The sequence below is a fragment of the Aulonocara stuartgranti genome, assembly GCF_965226115.1.
Source record: "Aulonocara stuartgranti genome assembly, chromosome: 6".
Classification (NCBI taxonomy): Eukaryota; Metazoa; Chordata; class Actinopteri; order Cichliformes; family Cichlidae; genus Aulonocara; species Aulonocara stuartgranti.
This window is the reverse complement of record NC_138944.1, coordinates 30,038,557-30,057,352: the sequence shown is the minus strand read 5'-3', so window position 1 is coordinate 30,057,352 and position 18,796 is coordinate 30,038,557. Positions and strand designations below refer to the sequence as shown.

Here is an 18,796-nt window from a genome sequence, read left to right as displayed (position 1 = left end):
TAACAATCAGATGACCGCCTTTGAGCAAGCACTTGGCAACTGTGGGAAGGAAAAACTCCCTGCTTTACCCTATCCGATTGGGGATGATGAGAAACAGGACAAAAAAAAACAAAACACCAGGTATGTGAGGATTTCCATTTTATACTTATGTTTCACCCACTCCGATTGCATTTGACCACATAACTTTTCCTTGTAGATGAAGAGTTTTCAGGATTTCTCATAAAAGCATACTAAACTTGTCAGTGTCTTGGTAATGATCAAACAACTTTTAAAGCTGCTGTACTTTTAAGATCGTTATCCCGTTGAAAGGTCCACGTGCAGTACATTTTCAGCTTTCAGAGAAGACTAACATATCTTCAAACACTCAGCGTGTTGCAGAATTTAAGGTTAGATCAGTTACTGCAAGCTGCACAGTCCCCGAGGGAGTGAAGTAACCGGAGCATTTCCACCACCCTTACTCACAGTGGATATGACTTTCTGCTGCTTTGGCTTGCCCTAAATGTCTTCTTACTGCTGTGGTCCCCCCAAAACCAGACTGTTTTTTGTTTTTTAGTTTAAATATATGATATGTTTGCTAAGTGCGGTTGGGAATAAAATTAAAGTTTCTGACATGCACAAATCGTTAAGGTTTTATTTACATTGTAAAGTGTAAATAAATTACATTTATTTACACTACATTCACACAATTCTTTCTCTGCAGCAAAGGCTTTTCCTGACGTCCAGGTTTACACAGCAGATCCTGAAAGCAGCGTCTCAGCGCTGACATCTAATCTGAGCCTCCGACTGTAATTTCAAGGCTTTAATGGTGTGATAAATGCGGGGAACTGACTACTTTTTCTACCACTGATTGTTGGCTTTTTCAATGTAACTGAACAATTTCCAAGGGTTGTACTTGTTTTTTTTCAAAAACAAGACAATTTTCTGAAGAACATGTATTTTGATATATTAAAATTACCTTTTTGGACTTCTACCTTTAGGTTTTTAATGCGTGGCTTTAACCACCTTATACTGCAGATTTGAAAAGAGCGCAGCACGACTATAATGAATGCACTTTGCAAAAAGGCACTTCACAACACTGAATAAATCTTTAAATAAAAAAGAAAGAAAGAAAAAAAGCTTTGGCACCCCCCTTTCCTTCTTTTTAATAAAATCCCCACAAGCAAAGCATTATTCATTCCTCTGAACATGCTACATGTGAAAGCACCGCCTTAAATCGGTTTACGCAATGAAGACAATGATGCAAGGAGACACTGTTGCAACACAACGGACCACACAGACACACGGGTAAACAATGACCATTTATTCACACACTGTATGGGGCTCAGGCGTGACAGGGTGAGGCGAGGCTGTTGGCCGGCGGGGCGGGTGAGGAACCTTTAAAGTATACATGATGAGCAAAAACCTTACAGAGAAATTTTATTTGCACTTGAAGAAAAGTACAAAGTACATGTGTGGTCTGGATTGCTGCTCCTTGAGGTGATGGTGGGGCTTCATGAAGTTCAACCATACTCAGTCTGAAGGAGGAGAAACCTCTTAAACATCCCGGGCACTTGTTCCACTCTGTCAGTCACTGTGTCTTACACTAGTAAACGTCTTCTCCTCTCTCTTGTCAGTAAGTGTACGTGAATGTTCTCCAGTGCCGTTTACTTTGACTCGCACAAACATGGCCAGACTACATACAAGAGCACACGCAGTAGAAAGTAGAGTCTCCCTGTACAAAATCCATCTCACAAAATATACAAACATACGCACAGTGGCACACTTTGCTCAGCAGTGAACTACACGGACGGATGAACAAGCTTCTGAAATTAGCAACTCACACGCATGCTCGTACGCACACGTCTCACAGTGAAATTCATTTTATTTAAAAATGTAACCTCGAACAGAACAGATATGAAGTGTGTGTGTGGAGGGTGGAGAAAGCAGGGAAGGGGTCAACTCAGTGCAAGTATTATGGCTTGGGAGCACTGATAACAGGCAGTAGACGGTAAAAAAAAAACATGGTTTCCATTTAGTCCACACTGTTCTCAGAAAGCACTCAGCACCCTTATTATGGATGCTGAATGCCAAAGAAGCCCTGCCACGCTCACTCTCCATCCTTTTCAAGTTAAAAAACAAAAAAACAACTGTGATTATCGATTGTTTTCTTCTTCTGTGGTGTTCTTTTAAAGCTGACAGCTCCGAGTTTGTGTACGTGAACCAGCCTGTGAACAAAAGCTGCTCCGTTCTGTGCCGTCTCTTAACAACTCTCCTCAACCTTGAAGCTTCTCTCTCCCAGTGGGAGATACTGAAATGGTGCATCAGAGAGAGAGTGTGAGTGTGTGCGTTCTTGTGCACTTATGTGTAAAATACAGAAAACAGAGGATAATCTTTGTGCTGAAATCCAGGATCCATCAGCTTGAGGTTGAATTCTCTCTTTGACAATAACACATAGTGACTAATCTAGTCATCACTCTTGGCGGAGCGTCTCTGGAATAGGCAGGAATATCAGGTGGTGAATGTGTGTTTGTGAGCACAGTGACACAGAGGCGTAAAAGAGCTGCACACACACACACACACACACACACACACACCCGTCAACTTGGGGCCTGCGTGAACGGGGGGAGAAGGCGAGTGAGAAGTTTAAGTTTAGTCCTTCGGGGCATGAAGGGGTGATTCAACACCAGTCCGTCCCACGTCTCCTCACCTCGTCTTCTGTCTCCTTTAGTCCAAACGCACGCCAGCGCTCTCCTTTCCTTCAATACATGTGTACATGTGTGAATAGTATCTTGTGCGGATTTTGTCTCTAGAGTCAAACGAATGAGGAGAATCCCGTCACAGGCGTGCGTGACCCTGGCGGGTTGGTGTTGGGATTAACGTGCGTGTGCGCCGGCTGCCCCGTGGGTGTGTACGCGCCCCCTGTGCTGTGCTGGGTGACCACGGTCTGGTAGTAGGGTTCTGTATCTGCGGTAGCGCACTCCTCATAGCCAAAAGACGTGCCGATGCCTTTAAGTCCCTTGGGCTGCCGCTTCCAGGAGTTGTAGTAGGTGGGGTCGCTCATGTAGTGGTTAACGAAGGAGTGCTTCGGCTGCTCGTCCTCGTAGTCGCTGTCTGTCAGCTGGATACAAACCCAAACAAAGTTAGAGGTGGAAGTTTTTTAAGGAGACACAGACAGACACACAGCCTTTCAGTTAAATGATGCAGAACCAGAGGAATACTGTTTTTTTCTCTTGTCATAACCTGTCATTGGAATTACCCACAATGCAACTCCGAGATTCTGGAGTGGTACGCTAGTAGCATTTCATTTCCCTTCCAGGCCCTGGCCTCAAGCAGACGTGACGAGCAGCAGGTTGTTTTCCCCCTAAAGTTTTTTTTTGTACCTCTAAAGACCTATTAAGGTTTTGATGTGTAAAATTGCTGCACTTCCTTGTTGAGATGGGCTCTGATAGATGCCAGTGTTTTGTAATTTGATAGCCGACACTTAGGACTCAACAGAAAAGGCTGGACTTGAACCGAGGACGCTGAGAGCACAGGCTCTTCTTCTTGGATGGCACGTTACCGAGCCCTTTGGCTAATTCAGCCTGATCAATCTGCTTTGGAGGCAGAAGTCTGGAGAGCTCACTGATTCTCACTATCATTCTTTCTTCTTATTTTAACTGGCAACCGCCAGTTCTACACCTTAGCCTCCTACGCCTTGCCTTGTTCTCGAGTTATCGCATTCACGAGGGGTAAAAACATTAGCACAGTGTGTAACACTTCCTCAATCAGACACACAGAAGAGCTGCCCTTCTTTTAACCGTGTAGATTTTTACAAACCATTACAGGGATGGAGCTGATAAGGAGTGGCAGGGAGGAAATGAATTTTCTTAAACAAGCTAATGTTCACAGATGTAAATGTAAACAGACTACACACACACATTGACGAAAGCAAAGATGAAACAGGAAATTAGTGTAGTTCAGTTCAGGCTTGAACCAGACAGTTTATAGTCTGTACACAAAATGATGCCCTCTGTCCTTTAACAGAACAACACAGGAGGCATTGCAGACATGCAGAAGATGTTGTATAATGTAGACCTACAGACTTATGAAAAAGACTCAGTGCTATCCTGGAAAACTAAGGATGTAGAAGCTTGTAGAAACACCTGAGGAGCAATAACTTCAATTACTACTACTAAAGGTGTTTTTCCTGACTTTATCATCTCTGGCATCGTTGTGGAGGACTTTTGGCCTACTCTTCTTTACAACATTGCAGGAATTCATTTATGCAAAGCTCTATTTAGGTCCCACCACAGCATTTCAATCAGGTTGATATCAAGACTTTGACTGGAGCATTGCAACTCCTTGATCATTTTCTTGTTCAGTCATTCTGTAGATTTGCTGCTGTGTTTGGGATCACTGTCCCGTTACATGACCAAGCTTTAGCTTTCAGACAGATGGCCTCACATTTGACTCCAGAATTATTTAGTATCGAGAGGAGTTCATGGTGGACTCAAGCAAGGTGCCCAGGTCCTGTGGCTGAAGAAAGCCCAAAGGATCACCTCTCTGCTACCGTGCTTGACAGTTGGTATGAGTTGTTTGTACTAATGTGCTCCGTTTGGTCTCCACCAAACATGGTGCAGTGCATCATGGCCAAACATATCCACTGTGGTGTCGTCTGTCCAGAGGACATTGTTCCAGAAGTCTTGTTTCTTTGCTCAGATGCAACTTTTCAAACCTAAACCACGCTGCCATGTTTGTTTTGGAGACATCCTTGTGGTAACCCCTCCAAACAAAGCACACTCGTTCAGTATTTTTTCTAATTGTACTGTCATGACCATTTAACATGTAGCTCATGGATTTTTTGCAGTTTCTCTGAGCATTGCATAATCTGAGCTTGGGCAAATTTCCTGGCATGTCCACTCCTGGGAAGTGAACACCTGAATGCTCTAGACCAGCAAACTGCAAACACCTGGTTTTACAGAGGTGCTCACACTTACAGTTAATCAGGTCAAATTGATTATGCATTTAGTTTTGATGGAAGCAGTGAGGATAAACGTAGTTTTTAACAGCCCTCTATGCAGTCTGTCAAAACTTTTGTACAATATAAAGTCATGATATGGAAAAATCAAGACGTCAAAGCGATTAACAAACAGCAAACATATATGAAGAAAATGAGCCAATGGAACGCTCTGTTTAAACTGTGTAACTAAGAGGAGGAGAGGCAGACAGGTAGAAAGACATACCTCTGACTCAGAGACCTCAGTGGGTTTCTCCGTGAGTGTGGTGCTCTCAGTGAGCACAGCTCCATTGTAGTTGTTGCAGATATCTTCATCAGAGTAGTGAAGTCCACCTGGACTGGGCCTTGGAGGAGACCTGGACATACACAAAGAAATGAAATCTGTCATGTTTTGATCAAATCCTGGATTGCGTCCGTGTGACAGAGGTGAGTGCTCACCTGGTCCCGTTCTTTTTCAGGAAGGAGTTCTTGGTGTTGAGCGTCCTGCTGTTAAGCTCCAGAGCTGTGAAACCTCCATTGTCCAGCGTTACAGACTCCTCTGCGGTGGACACGTGCTTCCCTAAAGACGAAAAACAAAACAAAATAGATGGAATTGGTTCAGATGAATATTAAAAATTCAAAGTGGTTCAGCACCACATATTGGGATTTCTTCTTGCACCGGGTTTATTTACAATCTCCTGTTTATTTGTTATGTATCCAGCTACCTCTCAAGCCTCCAAATAAGAAGCAAATCAAAGTGGGATGTGAATTTGGCAGACAGGCAATAACAGCACAGGAAACTTTAATCATTCACCCACCAATAAGCATAAAAATGAAGCAATAAAAGGAGACAATATCATGTTTTAAATTGAGGGAAATATTGCACAAAAAAATAAATAAATAGAAATCAGAAATGCAGTCTGCTGCCGCGTGACTCCAGCTTTGTATTCACTCTGATTACGGGGTCATACGCGCAGCTCTCCCTCCCCTCCTACACCACCTCCCTCACCCTGTTTGATCTGCTGCCCAGAGGTTGTGCCAGGGTTTCTGTGGCAACTCTGGCTAACAGCTGTCCTGATGTAACCTGGACACACACACACACACACACACACCAAGTGACTGCGATACAGAGGCCCACGGGGAGGAAAACAGGAAGCGAAGCCTCTACATGCTTCAACAGAGTAACTGGGTAAACTAAGACTGCTTTGTTACTGTGGGGAGGGAGCTTGTTCTTCAGCACGTTAGTAATCATCCATGACTAAAACTCCAACCCTCCGGCTCGAGAGCTGCTGATCTCTCTCACTGACCTGTGGAAGCTGAAATATAACAGAGCAGTCCACATTTGAATATCTAACAGTGCGAGTTAGAATACTGGGCTTTCAAAATACCTGCGTCGAGAACACGTTCAATTTTCCACTTGTGAAATATATTGCATAAAAACATAAATATTAAAAATAACAAAAACCAAGACTCAACTTATGCAGGTTATTGTGTCTATTGTGCTGAAAGTCACAGGAGACATGATCTTTCCTGCTCAGTGTCATTCCACAGTCTGTTTAGTTTAGTTTTAGTCACAAGCTGTGAAATAAGCAGGCATTTGTGCAATTAAAACAAAAGTCTGCTTATTTTCTGTATTGACCTAAAGCTATGTCCCTAAATGACAAGAAATTACTGCTATTAGAGGGCTTTTTTCACTGAGGTGCTCCAGGGTGCCTCTTATCCTAAATCATCTTGGAAAGGAAACAATATTGCAAGAAGATCTAAAATCAGAATAAATGTGCAGAAGCATGCACCTGCAACAATAACTGGAAGATAATTTAATGAATCTGTGGACGATCCATGTGAGAAGCCTGCAGAGGCTGAGAGGAACAATCTGAGTGTGACTGAAGGCAGAAAAAACTGGATCCTTTTTATAACGAAGCTAAACAAACAAGTCTCCTTGTTGCTACACAGCTTAATGCATCCCGCTGCTCGGACACCACGAAAGCATCAGAGCCACGCACCTGTCCCGCATGCCTTGTACTTGCTGCTGTGTCCATGCAGCAGCAGCGTGAAGACCAGGACCAGGATGAGGATGAGTCCCACCAATGCCATGACCAGCAAGAACCACCACTCCTCGTAGAAGGGCCGATCCGACATCGCTGCAGGCGGAGGGACAGATATCAGGGACATGCTTTAGTCCATCTAGCAGTATCCCTCACTTTATAAATAATACTTTACTCTGTACAGAAGACTTTTCATAAATGATTTAATGCATTGAAAAATTGTGAATTATGTGACGCCTGTCCAATCATTTGAATACATAGGTGTAGTTGTGTGACCCTGCCTTTAGGTGGCAGCAAAACCACATTACAATCGCAGTTACCCTCCAGCACACTGTCTCCAATAGACTGTTAGGCATTGTGGAGCTGTTCATTAGCCTTGTCTCCAGCAGTGTGCGTGTGTGTGCGCGTGTGTGTGTGAGTGTGTTTACCAGCGAGAGCAGCAGAGGGTGCACTTGGCTGTCCATAACCATAGCTATTAACAGCGATGACTCTGAACTCGTAGCTGATCCCCGACCTCAGGCGCTCCAGCGGCACTGAGACAGACCTGCTGCTCGGAGGGAGAAATCGGATGAAGGAATCCCACACCCCCTCATCTACAGAGAGAGAGAGAGAGTGGGGGAAATAGAGAGAGAGTGAGAGAGAGAGTTGTGTTTTGATGGACGGGCCTTTTTCAATCTTTAAATGTGATTAAACAAAATTATAAATTGTCAGATTACATTAAAGATGATAATGATGATGATAATGTGGTGATGACAGTGATCACAGTTATTACCCTTAATGAAAGGGGCATATCCGTTATTATCAGCAGCAGAATTATACCACAGTCTCGGCTCGCTCTCCTGCAGAGTGCTGAAAACTATTTCACACACACGTTCCCTTCCTTTATTACACCTCTGGTAATCTTTATTAGAAAATTGTGGCTGACTTGATTTGCACAGCAGGTCTCTGTGAATTTGTAGAAACCTGCACTCATAACGGTTCGGAGCAGTGTAGTGTTTAAGCTCGCCCTCTATTAATTAAAATAATTAGCACGGATGATAAAAAGATGCGTGTCAAATGAGTCAAGGCTGACCCGCGCGTGCCGTCTGTGTTCGTGCTCACCTGAGGGACGAGCCTCAATAGTGTATCCGGTAACAGAGGCTTCACCGACGTCTCCTTCTGACCACTGGATAGTGAGGTCAGAGGAAGTCTTGGTGATGGACATGTCCATGGGTGACCCAGGGGAGCCTGTCAAAGGGACACATTCAGTCTTGTTTATGACTTAATGCATTTTCATTTCCTGGAAACAAACCATAACACTGGTTAGTTTATTAATTTATGGAAATAAATGTGACATTACATTACACAGAATAATCTAATAACATGATCTGCAGGCTTCATTTGCCAGCAAATAATAAACTAAGACCATTGTTATCTATTACAGATTAAATTCTTCATGGGTCATATGAGTTTGAGAGGAACAGAGCGCCTGATTTTTTAATATGCATGCCATGTTTAACGCAGTCCACTTCCCTACGTCCAATCATTGAAAAGATAATTTACATGTAAATACTTAGAAGTGTGTGTTGTCATCATTTTTAAGTAAAATGCAGACTATCTACCAATTTCCCCTTCAAAGTCATTTCTTTGTGCACCTCTGGACCTCTTCCAGTAGGGCTGTTTGTTTGAGGTCCCTGTCTGACCTCAAACTTACACAATACCCACCTTTGGTCTTTTGATGTCCAAGGCTAAGACTCATACACCAAACTAGCTCAAAACAAAAGACCACGCAAAATACAGAGCTGAAGTAAACTAATTTTATTTAGTTAATAAACTAAAAAGAAAAGTGGAACAGGCACGTCAGAAATGTGGTGAGTGTGTGGGTGCAAGTAAGTGATGAAGTATCTAAAAAAAAGTTAAACAGAAAGCAAACAAAACCCGAACCAGCCAAGCCCCTGCTTGCTGTGGGAGAGAGAGAAGGTTAGCCCTCAGCCCTTTGTAAAACACTTAGCCAAGTGCTAACAAGTGTGTTGGATTTTGGGACCTGCATCTCAAACTCTACACACACCTCCTACACAAAACCAGGAGGAGAAAGTTAGGACCAGGAAGAGTTCCAGGGGTCATCACAGAAGTTGGATCAAGTCAGGAGTGTGCACAGGAACAAGCTTGTTTTTTTTGACATTTTTTTTGACATGCTAAAACCTCATCGCTCGGGGTCACACTGTTACTGTAACGTTGTACTGCAGCATCCCGAGGCATGCGGGGGAGAACATTTGGCGGAAAATACATGTACTGTGGCACATGTGAGTTTTTGTTCAGATCAACATCTTTCCTCACCCGATTTGCTGTTGACAAAGAAATAATCTCAAAGATAAAATCATCTTTTAAAACCCCTTTTTCCATTATTGCAGACATTTGAAAACTTGGAAACTGTGATGAGCACATTTTACAGATTTTTTTGACCATGTAATTTCTTTAATTGTCTCAATAACCGATCATGTACAATACACTGCAATCTCTAGCTGAATCTGACATGACTCTATACAGCCAATCATACCTTTCACAGGCTGAGCAGTGATGTTTGCCTGTATTGGTGGGCCGTAGCTGACTGTGAGAGCTTGAACACTAAAAGTGTACGTTTCTCCTTTGATCAGGTCCCGAACCTTCAGCCACCGCTGCCAACTGCCTTTCACATCAACTGTCACCAATTTAGTCACCCCTGCAGACAATCGAAGAGACGTGTCAGCACAAGAATCAACATGTACTCCTGTGAGTGTGCATATGTGTGTGCATATGTGTGTGCACACCTTGTATAGGAGAAGTGGGCTCGTAAATGACCCTGTAGCCTTCCACCTGTCCATTAGGACTGAGTGGAGCTCCCCAGGATACGTTGACACTTCCTCCCGTCACCTCAGAGAAAGACAGGAGACTCGGCTGGCTGGGAGCTGCAGACACATAAAGGATGTTAAAAAAAAAAAAGACATCAGAAAATTTGATGCTGCTTTGGTTGCAGGGACTTGAACTATCATCACTACATACCTGACGGCAGGGTCCGGGCCCCGCGGGGGTCACTGGGCGGTCCGTCTCCAGCCATGTTGAAGGCTGTCAGTGTGATCAGGTAAGATGTGTAGCTGGACAGGTTAGTGAGGTGCACACGGGTGTCCGGGACAAAAATCACCTTCACCTTCTCACTCTGGTTCTGCTGGTCTCTCTCCCAGTAGTGGATCTAAAAACGCAGAACAGGAACTCTGTCGGCATCACTTCATTTCTCATTTTCTTCTGTTTGTGATTCACAAGCTGTTGCACTTGGCTTAGTTGCACTTATCGAAATTAACTAGTAAATAAAAAATATTTGTGCTGTTATTTTTGAAAGTATCCTAATTGGACCTTTAGTACTTTAGTACAATGCTGCAGGTTGCCATACTTCAGAACTGATGTCTTTAAAAAGCTATTAGTTCAGTCACAGTAGATTGAGCAACCTCCTTGCGTGATTTATGCATTTGGCGCCTGATTGTAAGTAGTTGTGCAATCGCCTGCTGAAAGGCAACCTGTCTCCAAACAGTTGCAGTAAGTGTCAGACCGACTGCAATCACTCTCAGATAGTCCAGAGTCCATCTGTGTTGATGAATGCAACTCATCTGGGATGTATCTCAACTGACTGCACTGGTTTCATTCGGGTTATATTCCTACTTAAAAGCCAGATTGCAGAGCACGTCATTTTGCAGCAACTATGTCACTATTTGTGAAGAAATTTCTTTATTTCTAGTTTAAATCTATTTAATGTGAATTAAATAGAGCATCAGATTATTTGCTGATTGCATAAAACTGCCAACTTGACCTCATTCAATCTGGTACCATTCATTGTGTTAAGTGCACATAATTCTGGTTGTGCTGTGGTCAACCACTGTTTTCCGTGTTGTGACTGTAGCATAAACATGGATGCTTCACATTTGAGCAATTAAATCTAAACTGTGTGAGGTGCTACTGTATTATTGCACCGTATTTAATTTAGGTCTAGTTCAAATATGTACAACACAATCCTAATGCCCTCTGTGAAGCGTTTAAAGACACTTTAAAGGTACATGGCCATTTAGCCTCATGTATTTGCAGACTGCCCATACTCGTGGGAATAATCAATAATCATAGATGTGCCCATTAAGTTTTATGACATCAGCCAGTAATGGAGACATATAGGCTACTCTGGCAATGACTAAAATGAAACCGAACAAAGGTTACGTAACTATTGTCCCCGCACAATGTGATCAATATTAATATTAAGACCATGAGTCTTGTAGCTTATAGCATGCATACATTACATTTTAATAAAGCCAAAATTTTTGTGCAGCTGCGGTACCTTGATAAATGTGTTACTGAACTGACTTTGATGAAACTAAACATTTTTAATTTCAGGTGAGCTTCCTCTAGTGAGAAAACTCAATATACTTGCTATCTTATTACCAGAAAGCAGCGATTCAAAAGCACATCCTGTCAGAAAATCTATTCGGTGCATTAAAAACACCGTAGCGTCCGTTAGATTTACGCGCAAGTCTCGGCTGAATGTAGAATATTTCTCTAGTTAAAAAAACACTAACGGCCGATTGTATGACAGGAAATGACAGGACGTTCCCGACACATTTGCCAAATTTGACACACGACTCTGTTAATAGTGTCTTAACATTAGAAATAAAGCTACACAAGAATCTTTAAAGTGAAATGAGAAATTGCAAAGAAGCCACCATCTTTTAGATGGAATTTTTCAGCTTTAAATGGAATAATCACAAGAAACCAAATAAGGATCAGAGCACAGTTTTGCTGGAAATGAATTTATGCAGCTGAAGCATGGACATTTTCTCCAACAAGCATCTAATCATGAAGAACACTCGGCTCACTCATTCTCAAGAAATTGTGGCCTTTTATAAGCACAGACGCACTGGTCTACTGGCATGCTTTGATTGATGTGCTGGACCATAAAGATGCATACCAAGTTTGGGACTGCTAGATATAATAATATGATAAATTTGATGTATTTGGCATTAGTATCATGTAGCAGTATGAAAGATTATGATAGATCTGCTTAAATTCTTTATAAAGCAATGAAAGGCAACAAGAACAGCAACTTTTACCAGGTCTGTTTTTAAATGCACGTATGCTTTTTCTGCCAAATTAAGACACTCAATGTTTCCGAAAACTGTCTCCATGCAGCTTGGTGTAAAAAGTTAAACACGGCCAGGAGCGATGCAAAGGGGGTCCATTTTGTTATTGCTCCTAATATAGACAGCACTACGGAGCACCATAAGCTATTTTTACAACTTCCAAACTTGGAGGTAGCAGCTTCCGAGTAGCACTTGAGGGCAGCATTATGCTGTAGCTGTCCTTCCACATGCTCTTAGAATAATGAGATACAGAATTACTCATCCATATGCTCAATTTAAAATCAAGATGTATTACCTCCTGCAAAAGGGGAGGGTTTCCATTTTAAAAATTTCATTTTAGAAAATAGGCAGTATCTCTCGTGGTACTTTAAAGGAATGGCTGTAAAAGGTCCAGGTCACTTTGTAATCCACTCCACTGTTGTTTAGTGGCTCTATTTTGGTATTCAGTAGGAGTGTGAGACACTTAGGATTACTCTAAAAACAATTTGAATCTGTCATGGATGAAAATGATCGGGATATTATTTGATAAGATCAAGAACCCTAAATGGATTTTCCAGCCATTTTCTTTTGTTGAAGGATGTTTAGGATGGATGGATCTTATCTTTTCCAGGCTTTGTTTCTATATCATTCCTGTTACAAATGACTGACCTATTTTTTGTGGGAATATCACGATGGATGTCGTAAGCTTGTAATTATCTTAGAAAGGAAAAAAACCAGAGAAAAATCTGAAGCCTGCAAACAAAGGACTGATTCATATTTAAAAGTTTGTCATTGATGGCCAGATTAACATTTTATAAAGTGCAACCTTTTATCTCTGCTCAGCAGGACCGGCACAGCTGGGTATTACTCATTACCCCTCGCTCATAATGTTCAATGTGATCGACAAGCTCTCTACAGCATTTCAGTCAACTAAAGGTACAATACAAAACACTTTCACATTAGAACGTCTAAAAACAACTCAACTGCTGTTCACAGTGTTTTTTTGACTTACTTGTGTACTTGCATTTCCCAAAAACATTCACAGTAAAGAGCCTGAACCTTTAAAGAACCTTTAAAGCCCATCCAGCAACAACATCTATTTGATGCATTAACAAAGCTTCCCTGCTGTTAATAATGCCACCAAGGTGCGTATCCACTGCAATGCACTGTTAGACTAATGTGTACTTCTACAAATCCATCACTGTGTTCAGCCTCAGCTGAAAGAGGAAGAAATATTTTTCTAGTAAAAAGGCTGTTTGTGGCAAAGGGAGCTGCCTGAGTGGCATCATGTCCCGTTTACTCGTGCATACTGTAAGGTTACAACAATGCTCTTCACACTCATGAAGTTTGATTGTTTAGGCCACAGGGAAAACAGCTGGTCCCCGTATGGTCTATCTGTAGCTCTTGGACAACATAATGGCTTCTATTTATTGGTTCCCTCTTAAATCCAGAAAAAAATAAAAATCCTTCTCCTCACATAAACAGACCCCACCTGATCTCAAAGACCTCGTAGTAGCGTATCACCCCAGCAGAGCACTTTGCTCTCAGATTGTTGTGGGAGGATGGAGAGTTTTCAGCTTTCAGGAATCGGGAGCCAGGAGCCTTTCTACTTTTAAGATTGTGCTTAAAACGTTTTGATAAAGCTGCCCCTGCCTGAGCCTGGTTTTGCCTGAGGTTTCTTCCTGTTAAGAGGGAGTTTTTTCTTCCCACTGTCGCCAAGTGCTTGGTCACAGGGAGGTTGTTAGATAGTTGGGGTTTTCTCTGTGAGCGCCTCGAGGTGACTGTTGTTGTATTTTGGTGCTATATAAATAAAACTGACTTGAACTGAATCAGTAAATATGATTTTTTTTTCCTTTGTCACGTTAGAATTTCACTGGAAATGATGGTGAAGACCAATAACTCCCATGCTCCCACACTGCGCAAGGATATCAAACTATGTCTTTTGCTAATATTTGAGCTACAACTACATACTGTGCGATTACACCGTAGCAAAAATACTTCTGCAAAGAAGTTTACCTAAAGTCCTACCTGCTCTCTGTGCTATTCATCTACCAGCGTGTTAACAGAAGTGAGAACCTATAAATTCATTAAACATTCTTTCTTTGCTCTCTTTCCTCTCATCTTAATCTCCTTAACCCCCTCTGCCTCACACTCCCCTCCCTGTGTCCATCCATCTCTGGTAGTTTAAACATATTCCCTCGATCTGCTGCTCTAATCAGGATTCTATGGGGATCACTTGCACGTCTCATTCCTTCACTCTGCAAATATTACATTCCCTTCTTTCTTCTCCATTCCTACCTCTGCTCTGGCAAAAATCAATGTGTCTAAAGCAGGACAGATAACCTTGTGTTTGAAGTATTAGGAGTGAGAGGGTGGGACAGGGGAGTTGAGGGGAGAGACGGCCAGAGGAGTGATACTCAAACCATTAAAAGATATTCAGATTCTTCCTTTAACTTAATTCTCTTGCTCTCTCTCGTGTGCCTACACGACACTTGAAGGCGCAACAGAGCAAAACCCTTCCAAGTCAAGACTAGAGAGATACTTTAAATACAGAGCCAGCTCTCTGTGCTTCTCTCTCACATGAGCACTCATGCTAAATACTTTGATGCAAGGGCAAAATTAGTCTTTGCATGTACACGCATGGTTTTCTGTGTTTGTCTGTGTGTCACCTTGTATCCTTGAATGAGTCCGTTCTGAGTCTCGAGTGGGGGCGTGTCCCAGGTCACTTCCAGGGTGGAGGGAGACACGGCGGACACTGTGATGGACTGCGGGGCCACCGATGGAGCTGCAGCAGGTGAGAATTTTCGTTAGACTCTTACTATGTGAGCCGGCAACTGTGTGTTAGAGTGGGAAGTAGAGAAGATCTGTTCCACTCTTCCAATTAGAATGAGCCTAAGGCAGTACCTTGTTACTCTACTGTACCACACATATGCATGAACACCACTCGGCAGTGTGCACCTGAGGCGAGAGAAAAGGCCATATCACCCCATTTCATCATCCCCCTCCAGCCTTTTCTGCCTCCCCCTCCTGCTCCGCTTGCTTATCCTCACCTCTCACTCCCCTGCTTGTGAGATGTATGGCCTACCAAACTACAAACATACGCACACACACATACACACCACTTGAATATGAATACAGCAGTGGTCTGAAGGAGGGAGTGTGAGATTGTGGGAGAAATTGCAAAAATGTACCAGCGCTACTATCATAATGTGCAAATCTGTTTACCTGCATTCGTGTTTGTGGTTTATAACTGCCTTCTTGTTGTGTGTATGTGTGTGCGCGTGTGTGTATGAAAGAGAGACAAAGAAAGAGAGCGAGGATCTATTTGCACTCCTGTCTGTCAAATGGATCCATGATTTGACTCTCCAGTGAAAGATAAACAGGTTGGGGCATCGCAGCAAAACAGTTGACCTTGTGCAGGATTTCAAATGCATGTACACATACGCGCACACGCGCACACACAAAGGCCCATGCTAGGAGGAATGGACAGGACAAAGAAAAGAAAGAGGATGACAGAGAGAAAAAGAGAGAGAACAAAGGACTGGATAATAGTGATAGAAAGCAGACACACAGGAACAAATTAGGTTTTGACACTCCAGGTCTGCTCAAGCTTTTTCCACAGCTTTCAGGCATTTAATCATGAAGTCTGAAAGCACACGGAAAGCTCTGGATAAAATCATGACAGCTAATGAGCCTAAAATGTAGACAGATCCATCGACACTGCTCTGTATCTGCTGCTGACAACCACGTAACGGACGCACCGAAAGCGCAGAGGAGGCTTGTAAGTTGGGATTGTTGTTGGAACTTCCAAGGTTAGGAATGTGCTTTCTTAAAATGCTTTTAGAATTTTTATTTAAATACCCACTTAAATGGTTTGACAAGAAAATGAGCAGCCTGCGTGGAGTGAGCTCTGTTTTCACACACCTGCCTCTCCGACAGACACTTCAACTGGGTTGGAGGGTGGGCTCTCTCCGATGATATTGTAGCTTGTCATGACAATCTGATAGCGTCTGAACTTCTTCAGTTCTACAAAGAAGTGATAAACAACTTGGCATTAAAGGTATTTGCACAACACGCTTACAAAGCACATAAGTTGTTTAACGTTGGCACTAAAAAATTGCCCGGAGTTTGGTCATAAATTACTTACGTGTCAACTCAAACTCTGTGAGCGAGTCACTGCTGACCGTCTTGAAGGTGCTCTTGGCTTGGAAGGAGTAAAAGAAAGATGGATGGAAAGTGAATCAATAAAGTTTCAAGTTCAACAATAAATTCAGCAATTATAATGCAATTCAATAAAATCCCCGTATTTAAGAGGGAAACGTTTGAAAGACTTTTATGCTTCGATGTGCTCGTCGGACTCATTGGACTTTGGGTGGAGGGACAATTGTGCGTCTGCCAATCTAGTCAAACAGATAATCAGTCGACCGTAAAGCACTTCGGGCTGTAGAGTGCATAATAATATTTTATTATTGCCTTGTTACAATGCAATAAGGACACCCTCGTAAGAAAAACAACTGTCCAAAGGCGGCCATTTGATCAATGTGTCCTTGCAGTGACACGTTTCATCCCAGATCTCAGTCCTGATGCATGAAACGCCTGAAAATAATACTTTTTCCTCATATTTTCTTTTCTTTAATACTTTTTGCATCTGAATAAATTCTTTTCAAACTAAAAATGAATGCCAACCTTGCATTCCAGTATTAATAAGATCTTTTTAATCCTCTCCATTATGGCTTATTTTGTGATTTTACAAATAGCCGGAGCTGTTAATCGCTTTAATTTCTAAAATCAAGAGTTTCAAAGCATTAAACCTTCAACCAGCCATGTATGATCTAATGAATGCATGCAGCAAGCTTTCTATATCTCCACATGTTGAAGCAATGTAAAAGGGGCTGCAGTCAGATCAATACTCAGCAATTAAAAAGTCAGAGGAACAGAGTTTTATAGTTGCCAGGTCCTAAGTTTGAGATAGTATTTGTTGCTCTGTCCTGCTTTTCGTTGGATTTGGGGAAGTTTATACTTGAGCAAGCAGAACTAGTGTTTCGAGACAGCACTAGATTACCCGTTCTGTAATCTTAAAAATACAACACATCCAAATCACAGCGGGATTATACGATTTAGAGAAAAACCTGCAGCTTTGGCATGAAGAGCATGAAGCAATCAGCTCCACATTTAAGAGCCCTTTAAAAGGTTTGAGCTAAAAACTGAGTTAACTGGAAACATTAAGCCAAATCTGACAAATACATTTTCAACACATGGACCTAACATTAGCTTAATTAGCTTGCTATTAGCCATATCTAATAGGACTTCCAGTCAAGGCTGTTTGTAAAATCCATAGCTGTTAGTCAGAAAACTGTTTTTGTTACTTCCTAGTACCCTCATTGTTAAAACACATACCACATCCACAGTTTGACTTGTACTGCATACCAAATCATCCCCTTCCTGTCTCCATCTCCGCAGCAAAAGGTAAACATGCCATTATCATCACGGTAGCATCGTCGTATCAAAAGCTGCAAACGGAGGCTGCTAGTTCGGTAGTTTGGGTTGAGATGCTGAAGTTGGACAGCAGAGTGTTATAGAACATTGTGGGTGTGTATAAAAGGATGGCAATGTTGGCATCCTTGCTGGATAAATTAAATAGGATTCAGAATGTAGTTTTAATGCAATACTGGTTCTCCTAACCAGCAGAGAAAAAAAATTTAACCCACGGCGAGGCGTCCTCCAGCAACAGCCTGATAACAGACAGTCTGATGACCGGGAGGGTAAAGAGCAGTTGTTTCCTTTAGTAGCAGAAGTACTCACTTGTAATGAGGGCACTTGTGTTGTTTTTGGTTGTCTGGACTTCTGCTTCTGTGAGAGTGGAAGCGTTTGCCGGGAGCTCTCTATAATAGAGCCGGTATCCAGTCAAAACTCCATTAACGCTGTCATCGCTGGGACGCTGGAAACATACAGACACACACACAAGCACGTGTTAAAACAAACAAACAACAAAAACAATGCTACTTTCTCAAAAAGAGATTTCTAAGCTTCTGAGAACTTTCTGTGTGTGTGCTTATTTTCATTTCCTTTGTGTAGTACAGCAACAGACAGGACGCTGACAGGCTGGCAGAGCAGTATTTTATCAGCATGTCCACTTTAAGGGGCTGCTGGATTGGTCTGGCTGTAACTTGCACAGAGAAAGTGATGCTTCAGTAGGTTTGGCACTCTTGTAAAGGATGATGAAATTGCTGGTGACTTTGTTTTTTCATTGCCTCCTTCTGCTTTGACGTAAAGCCACAAGGATGAGAGAAGACATTTCCAAGTAGAAGAGGAAGAAAGACAAGGAGTGAAGTAGCCAGGCTCTATTTACCATCTTCCCCTCTTTTTTTGCCTGTGTTGTTGAATGTTACTGATAGCTGAGGGATTCTTCTGCCCTATAACATCTCTCCTGCTGGTATATACTCATTAAGAGATAAACATTTCCCCCATCTCAGGACTGTGTGTCCATCTTAGTGCCTGCTTTGCCCTCCTGCCATTTTTCCAATCTTTCTTTTCTCCTCTCTGACCTCTCCTGCTTCAATATATAACAATAATTACACCCAAGAAATAAAACACATGCAGTACAAATTAACACAGAGGCTGTAAGGGGTTTTATCCTCAAAATAAGTAAATAACGTGCACCCGAACCATATGTTTTGTTGTGCGGC

At 42.3% G+C, this 18,796-nt stretch overlaps 1 protein-coding gene across 4 annotated transcripts in view; it reads right to left on the bottom strand.

The window, feature by feature from the left end:
* Positions 1 to 1,285: 1,285 nt before the first annotated feature.
* LOC309709152 (protein sidekick-1-like) overlaps positions 1,286 to 18,796 on the bottom strand; it is a 302,493-nt gene continuing 284,982 nt past the window's right edge. For all 4 annotated transcript variants that reach the window (XM_082537647.1, XM_082537650.1, XM_082537648.1 and 1 more), the window contains 13 exons: positions 17,913 to 18,048; positions 16,258 to 16,314; positions 16,035 to 16,136; positions 14,780 to 14,895; positions 10,018 to 10,204; positions 9,786 to 9,923; positions 9,536 to 9,697; positions 8,101 to 8,226; positions 7,428 to 7,592; positions 6,958 to 7,095; positions 5,414 to 5,534; positions 5,202 to 5,331; positions 1,286 to 3,097 (listed from right to left, as the gene is read on the bottom strand). In XM_082537647.1, the coding sequence (XP_082393773.1) occupies positions 2,792 to 3,097; positions 5,202 to 5,331; positions 5,414 to 5,534; positions 6,958 to 7,095; positions 7,428 to 7,592; positions 8,101 to 8,226; positions 9,536 to 9,697; positions 9,786 to 9,923; positions 10,018 to 10,204; positions 14,780 to 14,895; positions 16,035 to 16,136; positions 16,258 to 16,314; positions 17,913 to 18,048 (1,884 nt within the window). In that variant the 3' untranslated portion in view covers positions 1,286 to 2,791. The remainder of the gene's footprint in view (positions 3,098 to 5,201; positions 5,332 to 5,413; positions 5,535 to 6,957; positions 7,096 to 7,427; positions 7,593 to 8,100; positions 8,227 to 9,535; positions 9,698 to 9,785; positions 9,924 to 10,017; positions 10,205 to 14,779; positions 14,896 to 16,034; positions 16,137 to 16,257; positions 16,315 to 17,912; positions 18,049 to 18,796) is intronic.